Source organism: Pteropus alecto, unplaced genomic scaffold (genome assembly GCF_000325575.1).
Source record: "Pteropus alecto unplaced genomic scaffold, ASM32557v1 scaffold270, whole genome shotgun sequence".
Taxonomy (NCBI): domain Eukaryota; kingdom Metazoa; phylum Chordata; class Mammalia; order Chiroptera; family Pteropodidae; genus Pteropus; species Pteropus alecto.
This window is the reverse complement of record NW_006430735.1, coordinates 407,314-425,181: the sequence shown is the minus strand read 5'-3', so window position 1 is coordinate 425,181 and position 17,868 is coordinate 407,314. Positions and strand designations below refer to the sequence as shown.

Sequence of the window (17,868 nt, the reverse complement as noted above, 5' to 3'; positions counted from 1 at the left end):
AGTGTATTTTTTTTTTTTCTAATTATAAAAGAAGTACATACATACATACGTACTGGAGAATAAAATAGAATGGAAAAAAAAAAGAATTCACCTATAACCTTATCGTCAATACAGAACATTATTGCCATTTTAGAGTACTTCTTTCTAATGTGTTTTCTTCAGCATGTCAATTCTATCGCAATTCCATTTAACATAGTATCATAAGTACCTTACCACATCATTAAATTTTTTAAGTAAATGTCATTTTAAATTATGGTATGATCGATCATTATTTTTATGTATTGTCAAACACTAATATTTTAAAAGCCTATTTACAAGAAAACTAACACATTAAATGTCTTTGCTTTTGTCTAGAAATATAGAAACTTGGTTTTGTAGTTGTTGTTAAGTCAGTATAACAAATAAAAAGTAGGAAGATGTATTCATCAAAATGCTAACATTTGCTTATTAGATGTCTTTCAAAATATGGACTAAAAAAAACCTGCCAAAGTTTATTTTTTTAATAATTTTTTATGGTGACATTGGTTAACAAAATCCAATGTTTCAGCTGTACATTTTAACAGTAAAGCATATATATATTTACACTGTGTGTTCACCTCCCATAGTTAGATTTCTTTCTGTCACCACATATTTGACCCCTTTTACTCCATCTACCTCCCCGCTTCCCCTTACCTTCTAGTAACCACTAAAAAATCCACCAAAGTTTAGATAATGAAGTAATAAGGACCTCTTGTAGTAAAATAGCTGGTAGACACTGAAGTAGATGTGTTAACATTTAAGATGTTCTCGGCCCCTTAAGGACCAATTTTTACCCTGTTAGGAATGATAATGCCCTCATTTAGAATGTATTCCAGGTATTATTCCAACTGTCTTTTTATCAGGCTTATTCCTGTGCCATTCAGGACTTTTTCTTTATGTCTCTGCTCTTTAATTGGCTCAGAAAATGAAAATTGAATCAAGATTTACCCTTAAACCAGTGCTTCTCAAGTCTTTCTCCACACCAGCATCAACCCTGAGCACAGCGACTTAAGCTTTAACTAAAAGTGGATAATCACACATAGGAAATTGCTTCAATGTCTGTTTAATCTCAAAAATTTATGCACGTTTTTCATTTTATTCCTTAGCTTATCTGTATTCATTTTAATATTTAAAAATATTAACATTCTTCACATCCTCGAGTAAAATTGGTGCTCCAGGAAAATGCTATTTATATCCATGTACACTTGCACTTATTTTGATATCGCTGCCATAGGAGTTTAAAAATACTAGAACAAACATGTGCCCTTCCAGTGTTTTTAAGGATGACATTTATTCAGGTACAGAAATGCCCATAGAGTAGATAAAATTCTAGTCGTGCCAGTGTACTCCAAAACTACAATATAATAACTTTGGGGAAACTATGAGATAGTTTCATGTTCTGCTGTATTGCTCTATTACCCACACGTCCTAAAGTGAGTAAAGATCTGGTGTCTCCTACTTTTAGACACTGAAAAAGAACAACTGGGGACAGTGAAGGCTGTCTTACAAGCTTTGAGAAAAGATGTGTAGAAAGAGGGATTGATTTTAAGCGATTCGCTCTAATGATCAGCATGAAAGTGTTTGCTTTTTTTTTTTTTTTTAACAGCTTCACTATTCACATTTTAACATCTTGCTTGTGATATCTTGCTTAAATGCTTTCTACAGAATTGGCACGCACAGTAAATTCCATTTTTTTCCTTCTTCCACGCTTCTCTGACATTCTCTCAAAATAATTGTTGTTTTGAGTATAGCAGTTAATATGTGAATTTACTGTCTTTTTAATGGTCTTCTCAGCACATATACTGAACAATACATAAATTTGCATAGTACCTGAGATGGGAATACCACCTCTAAAAATAAAGATAAAAAAGTAGATTTGGAGAGTGAAAACTCTAGATGTTGCCTAGCTCAAGGTCAGTCAAAATCTTAGTAGCCAAACTGAAATGCATCTGACCAAAATAGTTGAACAAAATGTTGAGATATCCAAGTTGAATATTCAGTGATAATTAAAAATTTATATACAATAGGTGGCGAAAAGTTGCAACATCGATTCCATTTTGCTTTCATTTGTAGGCTCTAATATATGATACAGTTCAACTTCTGAGCACTCCTAAGATTCTCAAGAGATGTTAGCACTGTTTAGGAAAAACAGATTTTGAGTTAGGCCAATGAGGATTAGGGTTAAATGAGCTGGGATCTTTGAGTTTTGAATTTAAAGGGGAAATCTATTGAAAAAATAAATCTAGGCACCAAGAAGGTTTTCGTTTTGTTTTGTTTTTATGAAAATGTCTTCAAAATCTTTCATGATTCTTTCCAGAGGTTTGAATCATTTTCTTTACTTGGTATTTCAAATATTTTTTTGTGTACAAAAAAATACGTGTTCTAAAATGAGAGTGACACCTTTACCACTCGAGTTTTGATTTAATTGTACTGTGTGTGTATGTGTGTATGTTTTTCCTTGCTCACAGGTTTCCTAAATTATGTTTACTAATTTCTTTCCAGGCAAAGAATAGCTTTCTCACAAATAGAATTAGTCATCTAATCTCCATTGTATTTTGCGGGTATTAATTATAGCAGCCTCAGAGAGTGGATAGGTTTCTTGGAGTTTTTAATAGGTGCCATCTTTTTTAAGATCATCTACCAAGATCAAAGATACATGTTTATTAAATCTAAAAGTTCTAAATCTTAAGTCTTCATCGCCAATTATACTATTTGATGTTTCTCTGGCTGCTGTAGTAACCTTCCACTTCAGTAGTAAACATATATGTTGCTGTTATTTTCACAGATGCTTGATATTCATGTGCCCTTCTCAGTATTTTGGACAGAAAACAAAATGACAATATTAGAAAAACTTAGAAAATTACCAGCAAAATACAAGGAATTTAGACTTAAGTCTAGGTACTTTTCTCACTTAAATCAGAAGAGACGAGATTTCAGTGTATTAAAATTCTATGGTAATTAAGGGAAAGCTTGCTAGAACTTCTAATAGTTTTTTGGAAATGATTAGAAGCAAAGTATAATTTATGGTCCATCTTTGCATGACATAATGGAAATACTTAATAGAAAAATAACAGGGAAAATGCAATTTAGCAGACCATAATAATTTGAAATGTTTAGTTACAAATACAAGAGATACAGACTTAGCAAGAATCAGAAATTAATGGGTTCTTGTATATGAGCATAATTTAATAAGCTTTATCTACCACTATAATATTTTTTCAAACTATAAGAAAGAAAAAATTAAAAATAAGACTACTATCCAATTGGGTATGGAACCAAATATTTTCATCCTGGACAATTTTACGTATATTGATATTGCTAAAATTGTGAAAAGGATGATTTTTTTTTTTTTTTTTACAAATTACCTTCTTGTAGAAAAGTATCATTTAGAAAAATATGAAATGTATCAGATAATCAGATTTTTTTTTAATTTAGATTTGATTATTGAAAATATCTATTTACAATATCTCTTGAAACCATTGGGAAATTTGGCAAGGCAGCAGAGACCAGCGGGGACAGGATGGGGACAGGAGTCAGGAGGCCTTTGGGTTCTAGCCTCACCTTCTGCATTTACCTAACTGTGTCCTTGGCTTTATCATTTGGCATTTGTGTGTGGTCTAATGAGAAAGAAATGTTGATGTCTACAGCCTTAAATCCATATATATTTCATGGGATAAATTTGACAAATTTTTATTTTAACCTTTTTTTTTTTTTTTTTTTAAAGATCTAGACTTCTGAATTACAGTACCAAATATAGATACATGGACATCCATGATAAAAGTGCCCTCTCCAGTTACTAGCCCATACCCTGGTGATCTGGATGGGGTGGTAGCCTATAATTTTCTCATAACAAAATTACTTTCCACTCATGGGCACCAATGTCATTTGTTTTAACTTTGAGAAACTATTATCATCAGGGGGCTGATACGGAACCCATTTGGTCCCTGCTAATGTTTCTTCTGGCTTTGCTTTTTCTCAAGTATAACTTCCTGTATGGAATCTGGATAAAGTATTTGAGCAAAGCACTTCTGTTCAACCTGTTGACTAACAGTAGACTTGAAGCATCTATTATTTCTTTTTCTTTTCCCTCCTGGGATCAGTAAGACATCCCTTTACACATTATTAACTTGAAAAACCAGGCAGGCTGAGATACTGCGAAGCTTGTTCCTCAAAGCAGTTGGGCTGTGATGTGACTGGGATGGAGGACCTGGTCGAGGGTATTCTGCCAGGAATATCTACGAGCTTGTAAATAGTTTCCCCTCATAGTAACTTCCCAAGAAAGTTCCTCCACCATAGTAGATAAGCATGCGCTGTATTGCCAAAGTGAAAACCTTTCTTCCTCAATTTTTATTTTTTAATTCTGTAGCTCTAATTTTTTTTGTATGGCTTGAAGATTAATGTGTGGAATAAATTTGTTAATTTCTCAAATTTCCAATACTTTGTATCAGTTTTCTGATCTTCAAAATGGGGACAATATAACGTACCATACAGAAGTACATAAAAATGGGAAAAAATGTTTATTTGTAGAGATAATGAAAAATAGGTTTTCATATAAAATAATGATATCATACTAATGCTATTTGTTTGTTTTTATCTTATTATTTAAATGATATTTCTCTTTAAAATCTTCACAGATGGTTCACAAGCACCAGCCAGACCTCCTAAACCACGACCCCGTAGGACTGCACCAGAAATTCACCACAGAAAACCCCATGGGCCGGAGGCAGCATTGGAAAATGTCGATGCAAAAATTGCAAAACTAATGGGAGAGGGTTATGCCTTTGAAGAGGTGAAGAGAGCCTTAGAAATAGCCCAGAATAATGTTGAAGTGGCCCGTAGTATCCTCCGAGAATTTGCCTTACCCCCTCCAGTCTCCCCTCGTCTGAATCTATAGCAGCCAGGAGTGTAAACACCCAAATGTAAAGCAGTCGACGAATATTCCAGGAGTATGGAAAGGAGAGGAATGCGGTGGAATTCAAGAGAGAAGGTGTCCTTCTCACTTGGCATCTTGAGAAGAGAGGCTTGGAAATGCTGCTTCTCAGAAGACAGCTGCTTGCTCAGGATGTCAACGGCTGCAGCTTCCTTATTTTTGCTAGCCATACTTTTAAATCAGGGTTGAACTGACAAAAATAATTTAAAGACGTTTACTTCCCTTGAACTTTGAATCTGTGAAATGCTTTTCCTTGTTTACAAGTTGGCGAAGTTGCAGTTTTAGTTTTGTTTTGGGTTTTTTGTTCTGTTTTTGATACCTGTACTGTGTTCTTGACGGACCTTTTGTAGAGCAGTGAGGTCTGCTGTAACATTTCCCACCAACTCCCTTGCTGTCCACATCAGCAGTTAAATCACATATTCATTTTGATCTCTCCCATCACACCACCCACCCCACTGCCCAGGTCCAATTCCATTTCTCCCATTTACAAGATGCTTTAAAGGTTCTGATTTTCAGTGTATCAAACTAATGCAAAAAAAAAAAAAAAAAAGTGTGGCCTTCACTACTGAGTCTTTTTTTGGAAACCATCACTGTTGAGAGATGCGGAGAATCTGAATGTATAAAGCATTTTTTTTTTTTTTTTTGTCAGTGAGCTGCCTTTTATAAGGGGTTTTCATATAGTATAGAGAAGCTTCCCTTTTTAGTGTAAGTTTGGGGATCTTTAGTCTTGCATATTCTCATCTTTGTCATCCCAGGGGTGTCACGACTCTGTAAAAGCCTAAAATATTAGAAAACAACTACTGCAGATGTGGGAGAAATATACTTGCACGTGACAATGCCGTTTTGAAGTTATATTATAAGGTCCCTTGATATGTATGCCTGCATTACTTTGAGGCATGCTGAATAAGAGGCCTATCTCCCTGAAATATATTAATCATTTCCAGATAAAATTATGGTTATACCTCTCCCAAAGTAGAATAGAGTTCATTTCCTATTTGAGTGATTATTCTCTGGTATCTAACAGGTTTAGGAACCAGTTCATATTGCAGTGGAAACATTAAATCTTTGATGCACTGTTAAGTGCTAATGCTACTGTGGCAATGTTTGTTTTTGCAAAATTATTAATTTCCTCTCTGCAATCAAATTACAGTTCATATTTAATTTTTAGATTCTCTGATTACTTCACATAGTTCCATCTAGTTAGGTGAAATAAATTTATATAGTTTTGCCGCTTTTGCAAAATGGAGGTTGGTTCTTCAGAAACTGTGTTAATACTTTTAATAAATCTACAAATATTTATTGAGCATCTGTGATGTGCTCAGCGCTGTTTCTAAAGCACAAACTGTCACGAGCTGATTTCACTATAATGTTTTGTTATTCTTTATCTGTGCTTTTGATGGTAAAAGTCTCTGATGGACAAAGCCTGGAAGGTTTTCACCAAAGCTTCAGAATTTTCAGGCAATTTTTTTTTCTTTTCTTTCCTAATGAGAAGTTAGTAGAGAAATGAGACAAAACCAAGTCTGTGTAAAATGTTTGAACCCACAGAAGCTGTTCTAAATGTGAACTAATTGCAGGGTTGTACATGTTTCTGCCACTCCTTTCTTAACTTCACATACAGTGTGATGTAAAAAGAAACATCTGATCGTGAGCCTTTCTTCGGAACTGGAAAAGACATGACCAAACATCTAGCTGATCCCTTGGAAAGTAATGCTGTTCAAGACTTGTGTAGTTGCTAAGTTGACCTGAGAAGGGAACGAATGCGTTCCTTTGCAAAGTGACATGTGCCCTTACGTGACAGTTTCACTATAGTGATATGAGGTACTTGAGTCACAGGTATTGGATAGTTTCTTCAGGTGATTGAGCTGGTCAATGTCCCTGGAAGGGAAATTTTAAATTGCCTTATATGAGTACAGTTTTTCACACTTTTAAAAATCATGTCAGCTAACTCTCCATTGCTCTATGAACATGTTATGTCATCATGGTATTTCACTTGAGTTACCAGTTTCTGATGTCATGTTGGAAAAGCACTGTATATTTTGGCTTTTTTATGACTTGCTGATCACAGGTACAGTCTAAAAAACAAGTTGCCACTCCATGGCGATAACAGTGTTATGACAGTCTTAATAGATTAGAGAATGATGTAAAATACAAGTGTTAGAAAACAGTACATTCACAGTTTTCAAAAAATGTGTGAAAATTTCCAGTGAGATTTAGAGACTGATGACAACATAGTAAATTTAGACCTAAAAAAAGTTTTTTAAATCTATTTTGCAAAGAAAACTTACTAGCCTCCACAAAAATCTCTTTATATCTTTTACTCAATTGCAGCCATTATTTTTATCGTTAAAAAGAATGAATCAAAAACTTGTACAGAATGAAATGGAAAGAGGGAATTTCTATCAAACACTTATGAAAAACCCATTGCTACTTATTACCTATGGCTTATTAAAGAAAAATTTTTTGAGAAAATAACTAAAATATTTTTAATTATAAAAGTGACTGTCCATTAATGGTGGAAATGATCCAGACTTGGTTTCACTGTGATCCAAAAAGTTAGACATTCCTCCCATCTCTCAAGACTTGGCAATATGATGATTTTTTAAGCCAGTACGCTATATAACCCCTAATAATTAAAAAAAAAAATCACGGTCAACATTAACCTGCTCTCTCCCATCCCCTACAAGTCCTGGGGGTGGAAGTACTTATCTTCAATGATAGTCAAGTAAATTAATCTCCATAAACATTTCCCCCCCTTGATGTCTATGATATCCTAGCCAAATCTTCTGGAATTGAATTGGACTAGTGCTTATGGTTAATTTGAACTTCCTTCCACAAAGATGACCTTTAGCCTTTCCCTATCCATTTCCCATTGTGCACATTGCAAATAGCCTTAATAATAGAGCCCTAATTACAACTTCAGAGGGCCCATTTGTTAACATTTCAGACAAGAATACTTGCAAAGATTTCTCATAATGTGAATTTTTTCTTTTTCAGTTCCAGAAGCATTTCTTACAGTTCAGACATTATTTTTCCTCTCACATTTTCGACTTGAAGCTTAAATTTGCACTGAATTATCTAACCTGGTTACAATTTTAATTATTTCTCTTAAGCTGACAGATTTGGAAGCAAATTACAGTATGTTTTCCACAATACAGGTACTGCCTGTTAACCTGGATTTTAGCGCTTCTAGCAAAAGTTTCCAGAAAAAGACAGCAGTAGAGTGAAGGGTTTTCTTCCCCATTACTATTTTTATTTTTTAAATGCCTTTTTAAAACTTGTCTAATGTGGCAAAATAGTTATGTGGTCAATTAATTTATATTTTATTCATCCTTTTTCAATTATGGTTATTATGTAAACTCAAGTACTTTATCTGTTCTTTTAAGGTATTTTATAAAATGAATGTTAACTAAATGCAGAGTTGGTATTTTATTTTAAATGAACACAAACATCTTTCAGAGTATTTCCATTGCAATTTTGCTTCTTTGTGTTAAGCAAAAGACATTTAACGGCTAACTAGACAGAGTAATACAAAGTACCCATCTCAAGAGATTTAGTTATTAAATACCAAAACCATACCATTTTAAGATTTTTGCATAGGTAAGCTACTCCTATGTCTTAGAACTGAAAGTCAAAGTTATATCAAGATTCTAAATAAGAAATACCATATCTGGGAAAGACTGAAAGATGACATACAATATAATTGGTAATTCCTAATCAACAGTAACATCTGTTCTCTAAATTTTTGAGTTTCCTAATCATTTGCTACTGGCCAGTATATAGTGGGGAGAGAACAATGAAGATAAAAACAATGTGAATAACTACTTTTATATCAAGAACCATGGCAGAATGTTGTGAAAGTAATCGGTACATGCAAAATCCCATGCATAGTTATAATTATACCCTCAAAGCACATGCAATGAGAGATACACATTAGGAATTCCAATACAGTGCTGTACATTATCACATTGTAATGGAATTATGTGCTTATATGTTTAAGAACTTTTACTGGGCCCTGACTATATTCAGAGAACTTAGTATTAAAGCATTTAATCTTTTCAACAACCATTATGCGTCTTCTAGGACTATGGGAGGAAAACAGGGTGTGATATATTCATCTGGAAAGTTTGAGAAGTGATAAGGTCAAACAGCATTTTCAGCCTAAATGAGGAACAAGGTTTTTTTTAAAGAACTTCAAAGGTAAAGTTTTTAAACGAGGAATAGCACACATGATAAAGCGCTGTTATTTAGGCAAAAGCAAGAAGTAGCGAGGCCTCAGGAACACAAGAGACCAGGGAGGGTATGTTGGTGCCAAAAGGAGTAGGACAGTGCACGCCTAGGGATCATAAGATTAAGAATCACTTGCTGGAAGTGAGAGATGACAATAACTGAAAATACTCAGAGGAATCAGGGTGTGCCTAGCAAGAACTGCCATGTCTAATGACAATTAGGCAACAGGCTAAGGGAAATTTAATTTTCATGCCTCTTCATGTCTTTCTTTTGTTTGATTTTGGGCAGTATTATTATCTATTTGTGCTTATTTTTTATCTCTACTGTCACTACCCTCTTTTGGATCTGAATTATGACTCCCTAGAATTTAGCCTCTAACTGACCTTCATGGCTCTAGTGCAAGACAGAATGAAGTTTCTGAAATTCAATCCAGTGATACTCCTCCATTTAAAACCCTTTATGGCTTTTCATGGAAGGGATCCCTTGTCTGCATTCCTGTTTATACTTACTTCTCAGTCCAGCCTCTTCATTTCTGCTGAGCTTGCAATTATGCAAATGTGTACTATGTCTTTGTACATGCTAGTCCTTCCGAATATTACATTTCCCTTTTCAAGCCTGGCCAATTCTTCTTTACAGCCAGTTCATGCATTGCCTCTATGAAGTTTTTTATTATCTTATACCACAGATTTAGTCGAGCATGGTATCTTTTATGTTTCACATAGTACCGATATCATAATACTTAACATGTGGTTTTACAATTACTTCACTTCATAAATGGCCCCAACCAGACTGAACTTCTTTAGTAGAGGAAGCATATCTATGTTTGTCCCAAGCTCCTAATATTAAACTCAGCACATAGTACAAAGAAAATGTTTCAAATAAATAAAAATTAAGTAACGAGGAGTGGAAACCGTCCTGAGTTCTGGTTTCAGCTCTGCCACTAGCTACCTGTATGGAACAACATCTTTTCTTTGATCTGCTTTCTTTACCCATAGACGAGAAGAGATATAAGGCTACTCACCAATATGGTTACAACAGAAGCCTTAGTGTTTTATTTTTTGTTCACTGGATGAGGAGCAAAAATTATTTTTAAAAAATCATATTCATAGAGCAAAGGCTAGGAGATTTAAAAATTTATTTGGTAAAGCTTGAACCTGATTTTAGTAATTTGAGAAGCTAACAGAATACTTAATTCTTTATAAAGCAGCTATGACAAACGTCCACTGAAAAGATTACTACTCACAGATTACCATGACAATATAATGTTAGTGCAGGCTCTGGTCAGATAGTGGTGTAGCAAATTCTGAACACACCTCCTCACACGAACACATCAAAATGACAATTAATTACAAAACAACCTGATGACCACCTGAAGAATAGCTGAACAGAATTCCTATAACTAGGGATATAAAGAAGCCACAACGAGATGGATAGGAGGAGCAGAGACTCAGTGCAGGTCCCACACCCATAGTGAATAATAAATGGGAGGGATATCTCAGCTGCAGAGGTCCCCACTGAGGAACAAGGGGTCCGTGCCCCAGACCAGGCTCCCCAGCCCAGAGCACCTGTGCCAAGAAGAGGAGCACTAATAACATGTGCCTTAGAATACCAGCGGGGATTATTTCCTAGAAAGTTTAAAGCAGTGAGATTAAGATGTTGTTCTTAAACGGTTTGTGCAAAAAATCACTTGCTGCAAACTAACACAGAGGCAGCAATTCCAGAAAGTGCTTGGATCATATGGTGAAGAACTAAATTGACTAACTCCAGGGCAAGGGCTGGAGGGACAGTGATCAGTGACAACTCTCTTGGGACAGAGCATTGGCAGGATCCATTTTTCCTTCACTGAGCTCTTCAGTCTCCTAGCTGGCCCAGTGCAGGCAGACATAAAATCTGTTGCTCTCCATTAAACTGGCTATAACCATTCACCCTATCCCAACGTTTTCCTGAGACCCACATCACCCAACCTACTTGCCCTGGACAGAGCCAATTCCAGTGGCTCCAGACTCTCCACACAAATGGTAGTCAGCCACAGAGTGCACCTCAGTCTCTCCCAGATGCCCTCAGCTTCAGCTCAAGTGGTGGTCAACCTCAGCTCACACTGCAGTCTCCCAAAGGCCCTCAAGCTTGGCACAAGCAGCAGCCAGACTTGGCTCACATTGCAGCTCCTACCAAATAGCCCCAAGCCCAGCACAAGTGAAACTGGCCTCAACTCACACTGAAGCTCTTAATAAGTAGCCCCGAGCCTGGCACAAGAGGCAGCCAGCCTCAGTTCACAATGTTGTTTCAACCAAGTGGCCCCAAGTCTGGCATGAGTGGTAGCCAGCCTCAGCTTGCATCATAGCTCCCATCAAATGGTCCAAAGCCCAACACAATCAATGTGTTGCTTTGGCCTTCACTAGAGCCCAATTCAAGCAGCTCCACAACCTACACACCTGAAAGTGGCCTCAGCTGACACCAGATCCCTGCTAAAGCAACTCCTGCTTTGTGGGACCAACTCCCACACAACAGCTCATCAGCTCTAGTCATGGCCATTCCTCACAGTCAGTCAGCCTGAGAATCAGCCACAGCCAGTGACATGCCCACAGAAATCATAACCCAACTACAACAAGAGGGCACACACAACCCACAGAGTGGATATCCCTGGCTCTAGTAACCAGGGGGCACTGTGCCACTGGGTCCCACAGAACACCTTCTACATAAGGCCACTCTTTGAAGACCAGGATATGTAGCAGAACTACCCAATACATGGGGGTAGGGGTGGGGAGTGGGAGGTGAGAGGATGGTAATAGAAAGACAGCCAAAATGAGGAGAAGGAAATACATTCCAAATGGACAAAACTCAAAAATATATATATAATTAAATGAAATGGAGATAAGCAATCTAGCAGATAAAGAGTTCAAAATAATAAATATATGCTCAACAAACTCAGGAGACTAGATGACTCAGTAAGAACTTCAACAAAGAAAAAGACAATTTAAAAAAACTAATCAGAACTAAAGACTACAACAACCGAAATTAAAAATACACTAGAAGGAATCAATAGCAGAGTAGATGACAGAGAAGAATAAATCAGATCTGGAAACCCAGGTATTGAAAATTACCCAATCTGAACAGCAAAAATATATAATTTTTTAAATGAAGATATTTAAGGGACCCCTGGGACAATATCAAGAGTACCAACATATACATCATAGGGGTCCCAAAAGGAGAAGAGAGAAAGGGCTAGAAAACCTATTTGAAGAAATAGTAACTAAAAACTTCCCTATCCTGACAAAGAAAATAGACGTACAAGTCCAGGAAGCACAGAGAGTCCCAAAGAAGATAAACTCAAAGAATCCTACAGCAAGACACATCATAATTAAAATGCCAAAAGTTAAAGTTAAAAAGAGAGAATCTTAAAGTAGTAGGAGAAAAGCATCTAATTACCTACAAGGGAGATCCCATAAAATTATCAGCTGATTTTTCAACAGAAACTTTGCAGGCTAGAAGAGACTGGCACAATATATTCAAAGTGATAAAAGGGAAAACCTACAAGCAATAACACTCTCCCCAGAAGGTGATCATCCAGAATTGAAGGCGAGATAAAGACTTTTCCAGACAAGCAAAACCAAAGGAGTTCCTCACAATTAAACCAGTATTACAAGACATTTTAAAGGGACTTTTTTAAATGAGGGAAGAAAACTCAAAACTTAGAAAATATAGGAAATAAAAAAATCTCACTCATAAAGGCAACACTTAATAAAAGTAATGAATCAAGCAATTATAAAGCTAGTATAAAGGTTAGATAAAAATGTAAGAAGAGCATGTGTAAATACATTATTAAGGAAGACACACACACACAAAATGTAAAATATGATAACAAAAACGTAAAGGGGAGGAAATGAGTAAAAATTATAGTGCTCTTAGAATGTTTGAACTTAAGTGACAGTAAACTTAAAATTGTCTGCTATAATTACAGCAACATAGCTTGATATGTATGAATCTCATGGTAACCACAAACCAAAAACCTGTAATAGACACACAAAAAGTAAAGAAAAATCCAAACAATCCCTTATAGAAAGTTGTACAAGAGAGAAAAAGAACAGAGAACCACAAAAACAACCAGAAGAAATAAATGGCTATAACTACATAACTATCAATAATTGCTTTAAATGTAAATAGAGTTAATACTCCAATCAAAGGACACAGGGGGGCTGAATAAAGAACAAAACTTATACATATGCTGCCTATAAGAAACTCACTTTGGATCAAAAGACACACATAGACTGAAGTTAAAGGATGGGAAAAGATACTTATGACAAACTGAAACAAAAAAACCTGAGGTACCAATATTTATATCAGACAAAATAGACTTTAAAACAAAAACTGTAATGAGACAAGGGCATTTCATAACGATAAAGGGATCAATTCAACGGGAGGATATAACTCTTGTAAATATCTATGCACCCAACATTGGAGCACCTAAATACATAAAACAAATATTAACAGACATAAAGAAAGGTTAACGGTAGTACAATAATAGCAGAAAACTTTAACAACACACATCAATGGATAGACATAAACAGGGATAGACAAAAAAACAACAAGGAAACAGTGGCCTGAAATGATGCATTATATCAGATGGACCTGATACTTCGAGATCATACCATCCAAAAAAGCAGAATACATGTTCTTTTCAAGTGCACATAGAACATTTTCTAGGACAGACCTGCATGTTAGGCCCCATAACAAGTCTCAATAAATTTAAGAAGACTGAAATTATACCAAGCATCTTCAATCACAATTGTATGGAACTAGAAATCAACTACAAGAACTGAAAAACAAACAAAAAAACCAAACACATGGTGGCTTAAGAACATAGGACGAAAGGCTCCCAAACTCATTCTACAAAGCCAGCATTACCCTGATACCAAAACCAAAGACATTGTGAAAAAAGAAAATTACAAGCCAATATCCCTGATGATCATAGATACATAAATCCTCAACAAAGTATTAGCAAACCATTCAGCAATTCATTAAAAGATCATACACCATGATCATGTGGGATTTATTCCAGGGATGTGAGTTCGGTTAGATATGTGCAAATCAATCAAGGTGATACACTGCATAAACAAAATGAAGAATAAAAATCATGATTATTTAAACAGATACAAAAATATGTTTGTCAAAATCCAACATCCATTTATGATAAAAACTCTCATAAAAGTGGGGAATGTACTTCAACATGATATAGGCTATATATGACAAAGCCACATTTAACATTATGCTCAATGGTGAAAGCTGAATGGAGAAGCTGAAAGCTTTTTCTCTAAGACCAGGTACAAAACTAGAATGCCTACTCCCTCTACTTTTATTCAATTATGTATTTGAAGTCCTAGCCACAGCAATTAGACCAGAAAAAGATACAGAGACATCCAAATTGGAAAGGAAGAAGTAAAACTGTTACTTTTTGGAGATGACATGATACTATATATTGTAAACCCTCAGGATTCCACCAAAAACTATTAGAAATAATAAATGAATTCAGTAAAGTTGCAGGACACAAAATTAATATTCAGAAATCTCCTGCATTTTTATACTTTAATAATGAGCTATCAGAAAGAGAAATTAAGAAAACAATCCCATATACAATTGCATCAAAAAGAATGAAATACTTAAAAATAAATTTAACCACGGATGCAAAATACCTGTACTCTGAAAACTATAAACATTGATGAAAGAAGCTGAAGAAGATAAATAAATTGAAAAATATACTGTGCTCAGGGATTGGGAGACTATTGTTACAATGCCTATTACTATCCAAAGCAATGTACAGATTCAATGCAATTTTTCACAAAACTAGAACAAATAATCTTGAAATTTATATGGGACCACAAAAGACCCCAAATAGGAAAAACAAACCTTGAGAAAGAAGATCAAAGTTGGAGTATCACCTTACTTAATTTCAAGCTATACAATGAAGCTATAGTAATGAAAAGAGTATGGTATTGGCACAAAAATAGACACAAGGATCAATGGGACAGAAGAGAGAGCTCAGAAATAAATCCATGCCTATATGGTCATTTAATGTATGACAAAGGAGGCAACACTATACAATGGGGTAAAGACAGTCTCTTCAATAAGCCGTGTTAGAAAAACTGGACAGAAACATGCAAAAAAAATTAAACTAGACCACTTTCTTATACTATATACCAGAATAAACTCAAAATTAATTAAAGACTTAAATGTAGGACCTGACATCATAAAACTCTGAGAAGAAAATAGGCAATAAACTCTTTAGCACTTAGCAATATTGTTTTGAAAATGTCTCCTTGGGCAAAGACAATGAAAACAAAAATAAACAAATGGAACTACATCAAACTAAAAAGCTTTTATACAGTGAAAGAAAGCATCAACAAAACAAAAAGGAAACATACTGGATGGGAGAAAAAATTCATAAATGATATATCTTTTAAAGGATTATCCAAAATATATTAAGAATTCATATAACTCAACATCAAAAACACAATTTGATTAAAAAATGGGCAAAGGACCTGAATATTTCTCCCAGGAGGACATACAATGCTCAACACACATGAGAAAAGATGCTCAACCTTACTATTTACAAGGGATATGCCAATCAAAACCACCATGAGATATCACCTCACATCAGCCAAAATGGCTATTACCAAAAAGACAACAAAAAATAAGTGTTGGCCAGGGCATGGAGAAAAAGGAATTCTCATACACTTTTGGTAGGACTGTAAACTGGCACAGCCACTATGAAAAACAGTGTGGTGATTCCTCAAAAAATTAAAAATGCAATGACCATATGACCCAGCAATCCTACTTCTGGGTATTTATTTGATAAAACTGAAAACACTAATTTGAAAATATAAATGTGCCCCTATGTTCACTTGAGCACTATTTACAATAACCAAGATAGAAAAGCAACCTAGGTGTCTATCGACAGACAAATTCATAAAGAGGAAATGGTACATATGTACAATGGAATATTACTCAACCATAAAAAAGAATAAAATCTTGCCATTTGTGACAACATGGATGGAGCTACATACAGGTTATTATACTAAGTGAAATAAGTCAGAGAAAGACAAATACTGTATGATTTCACTTATATATGGAATCTAAAAAACAAAATAAACCAATAACAAAACAAAACACAAAGTAATAGATGCAGAGAACAAATGGATAGTTGTCAGAGGGGAGGAAGATAGGATAATAGGAAGAAAAGCTGAAGAGAATTGAGAATTACAAATTGCCAGTTATAAAAATAGTCACAAGGATGTGAAGTACAGCATAGGGAATATTGCCGATAATATTTTAATAACTATGTATGGTGTCAGGTGGGTCCTAGACTTACCATGGTGATCACTTCAAAGATGTATAAATGTCTATCACTATGTTGTACACTTGAAACTAATGTAATATATTATATGTCAACTACAATTAAAAATAAATTTATAGAATAATTGGTGTGCCTTCCACATAGTGGCAATTTAAAAATTTTCTTAATTCAATAAAATATTTAGTGGGAAAAAAAAAAAGAGTATAAGCTCTGGAGCCAGCTAGCTTTGAATTAATTGCTACCCCCGCCACTTCCAAGCTATATGACCTTAAGAAAGTGTCCTAACCCTCTCTGTGAATTAGTTGTCTCATCTATAAAATGGGAATAGCTACCATACCTATAGTAAGGGATGGATAGGGGCACTTATGAGTGAATGAATACAGATAAAGAAGTTAGAACATACCTGGTACCATTAAATGCTCAATAAATAGCAGCTCTCATTACCATGCATCCTACCCAGGGAACTCAAGCCACATTTCTTTTATCAGAATCCTGAATGAACAGCAAATAGAAGCATGTCTGATTTGTCCTATTACTTCACAAATCAAGGGTGGATCACAGTGAAACAAGATTGTTTTGGCTAAACTCAGGAAATTTGAAACTTTAAAGGGTGATGAGCCGCAAATTCTGTCAACAAATTGCAGAGTTGAGTTTTTAACATAAAGCCTTTTCTACAACAAGCACTCTTTCTGTACCTGCTACTTGAAGCCCAACACAACGAAGGTAGCAATTAGAGATGGTGAGCTGGCTATACCACCAAAAGCCAGTGTAGGTTCCTTGAGAGCTTCTTTTTTCCCCACTGACCACCACCTAGATCAAATATTCAGAAGCTCTTAATTTTATTAATAGCAGAAAGGCCTTTTTCTGGTTTAAAATCTAGTTTAGGTATGAAAAATAATTTTTTCTTTGGTGAATAGAGAAAAATGTCATGAGTAGTGGCCTCCTTTGGTCCTCTCATACTGCATGTAATCTGATATTGAAGAGGACTTTTCTTTTTTTCCTAGAATAAGGCTAAAGCTCCAAAGCTGAAAATGAAAGACACTAAGTGCTTTCATATTCAAATTTCTGCAGGACTCATTAAGAGGCTGGTGGCAGAACTCTCTTCCACAGCCCTCAAAGTATATAAGCTGAAGATGATGGATTCCTTGACCTGCAAGGAATGATGAGTGAGAATGTTATGGATTGAGTCCACCTCTCCAAATTCAAGTAATGGCACCTCCAGAAGAGAGCCAATTAGAGATTAAGAAACTGTCATTTGATTTCATTAGAGGTCTACCTACGCAGTGGACTTAGCAGATCTGCCATATGTCAGTAACTGTGTATCAGAGCGAAAACAAAATGGCTG

At 35.3% G+C, this 17,868-nt stretch overlaps 1 protein-coding gene across 6 annotated transcripts in view; it reads left to right on the top strand.

The window, feature by feature from the left end:
• The window catches only part of CBLB (Cbl proto-oncogene B), a 204,105-nt gene extending 195,746 nt beyond the window's left edge, over positions 1–8,359 (top strand). For all 6 annotated transcript variants that reach the window (XM_025050952.1, XM_006905441.3, XM_006905443.3 and 3 more), the window contains one exon: positions 4,653–8,359. In XM_025050952.1, the coding sequence (XP_024906720.1) occupies positions 4,653–4,912 (260 nt within the window). In that variant the 3' untranslated portion in view covers positions 4,913–8,359. The remainder of the gene's footprint in view (positions 1–4,652) is intronic.
• Positions 8,360–17,868: the final 9,509 nt, after the last annotated feature.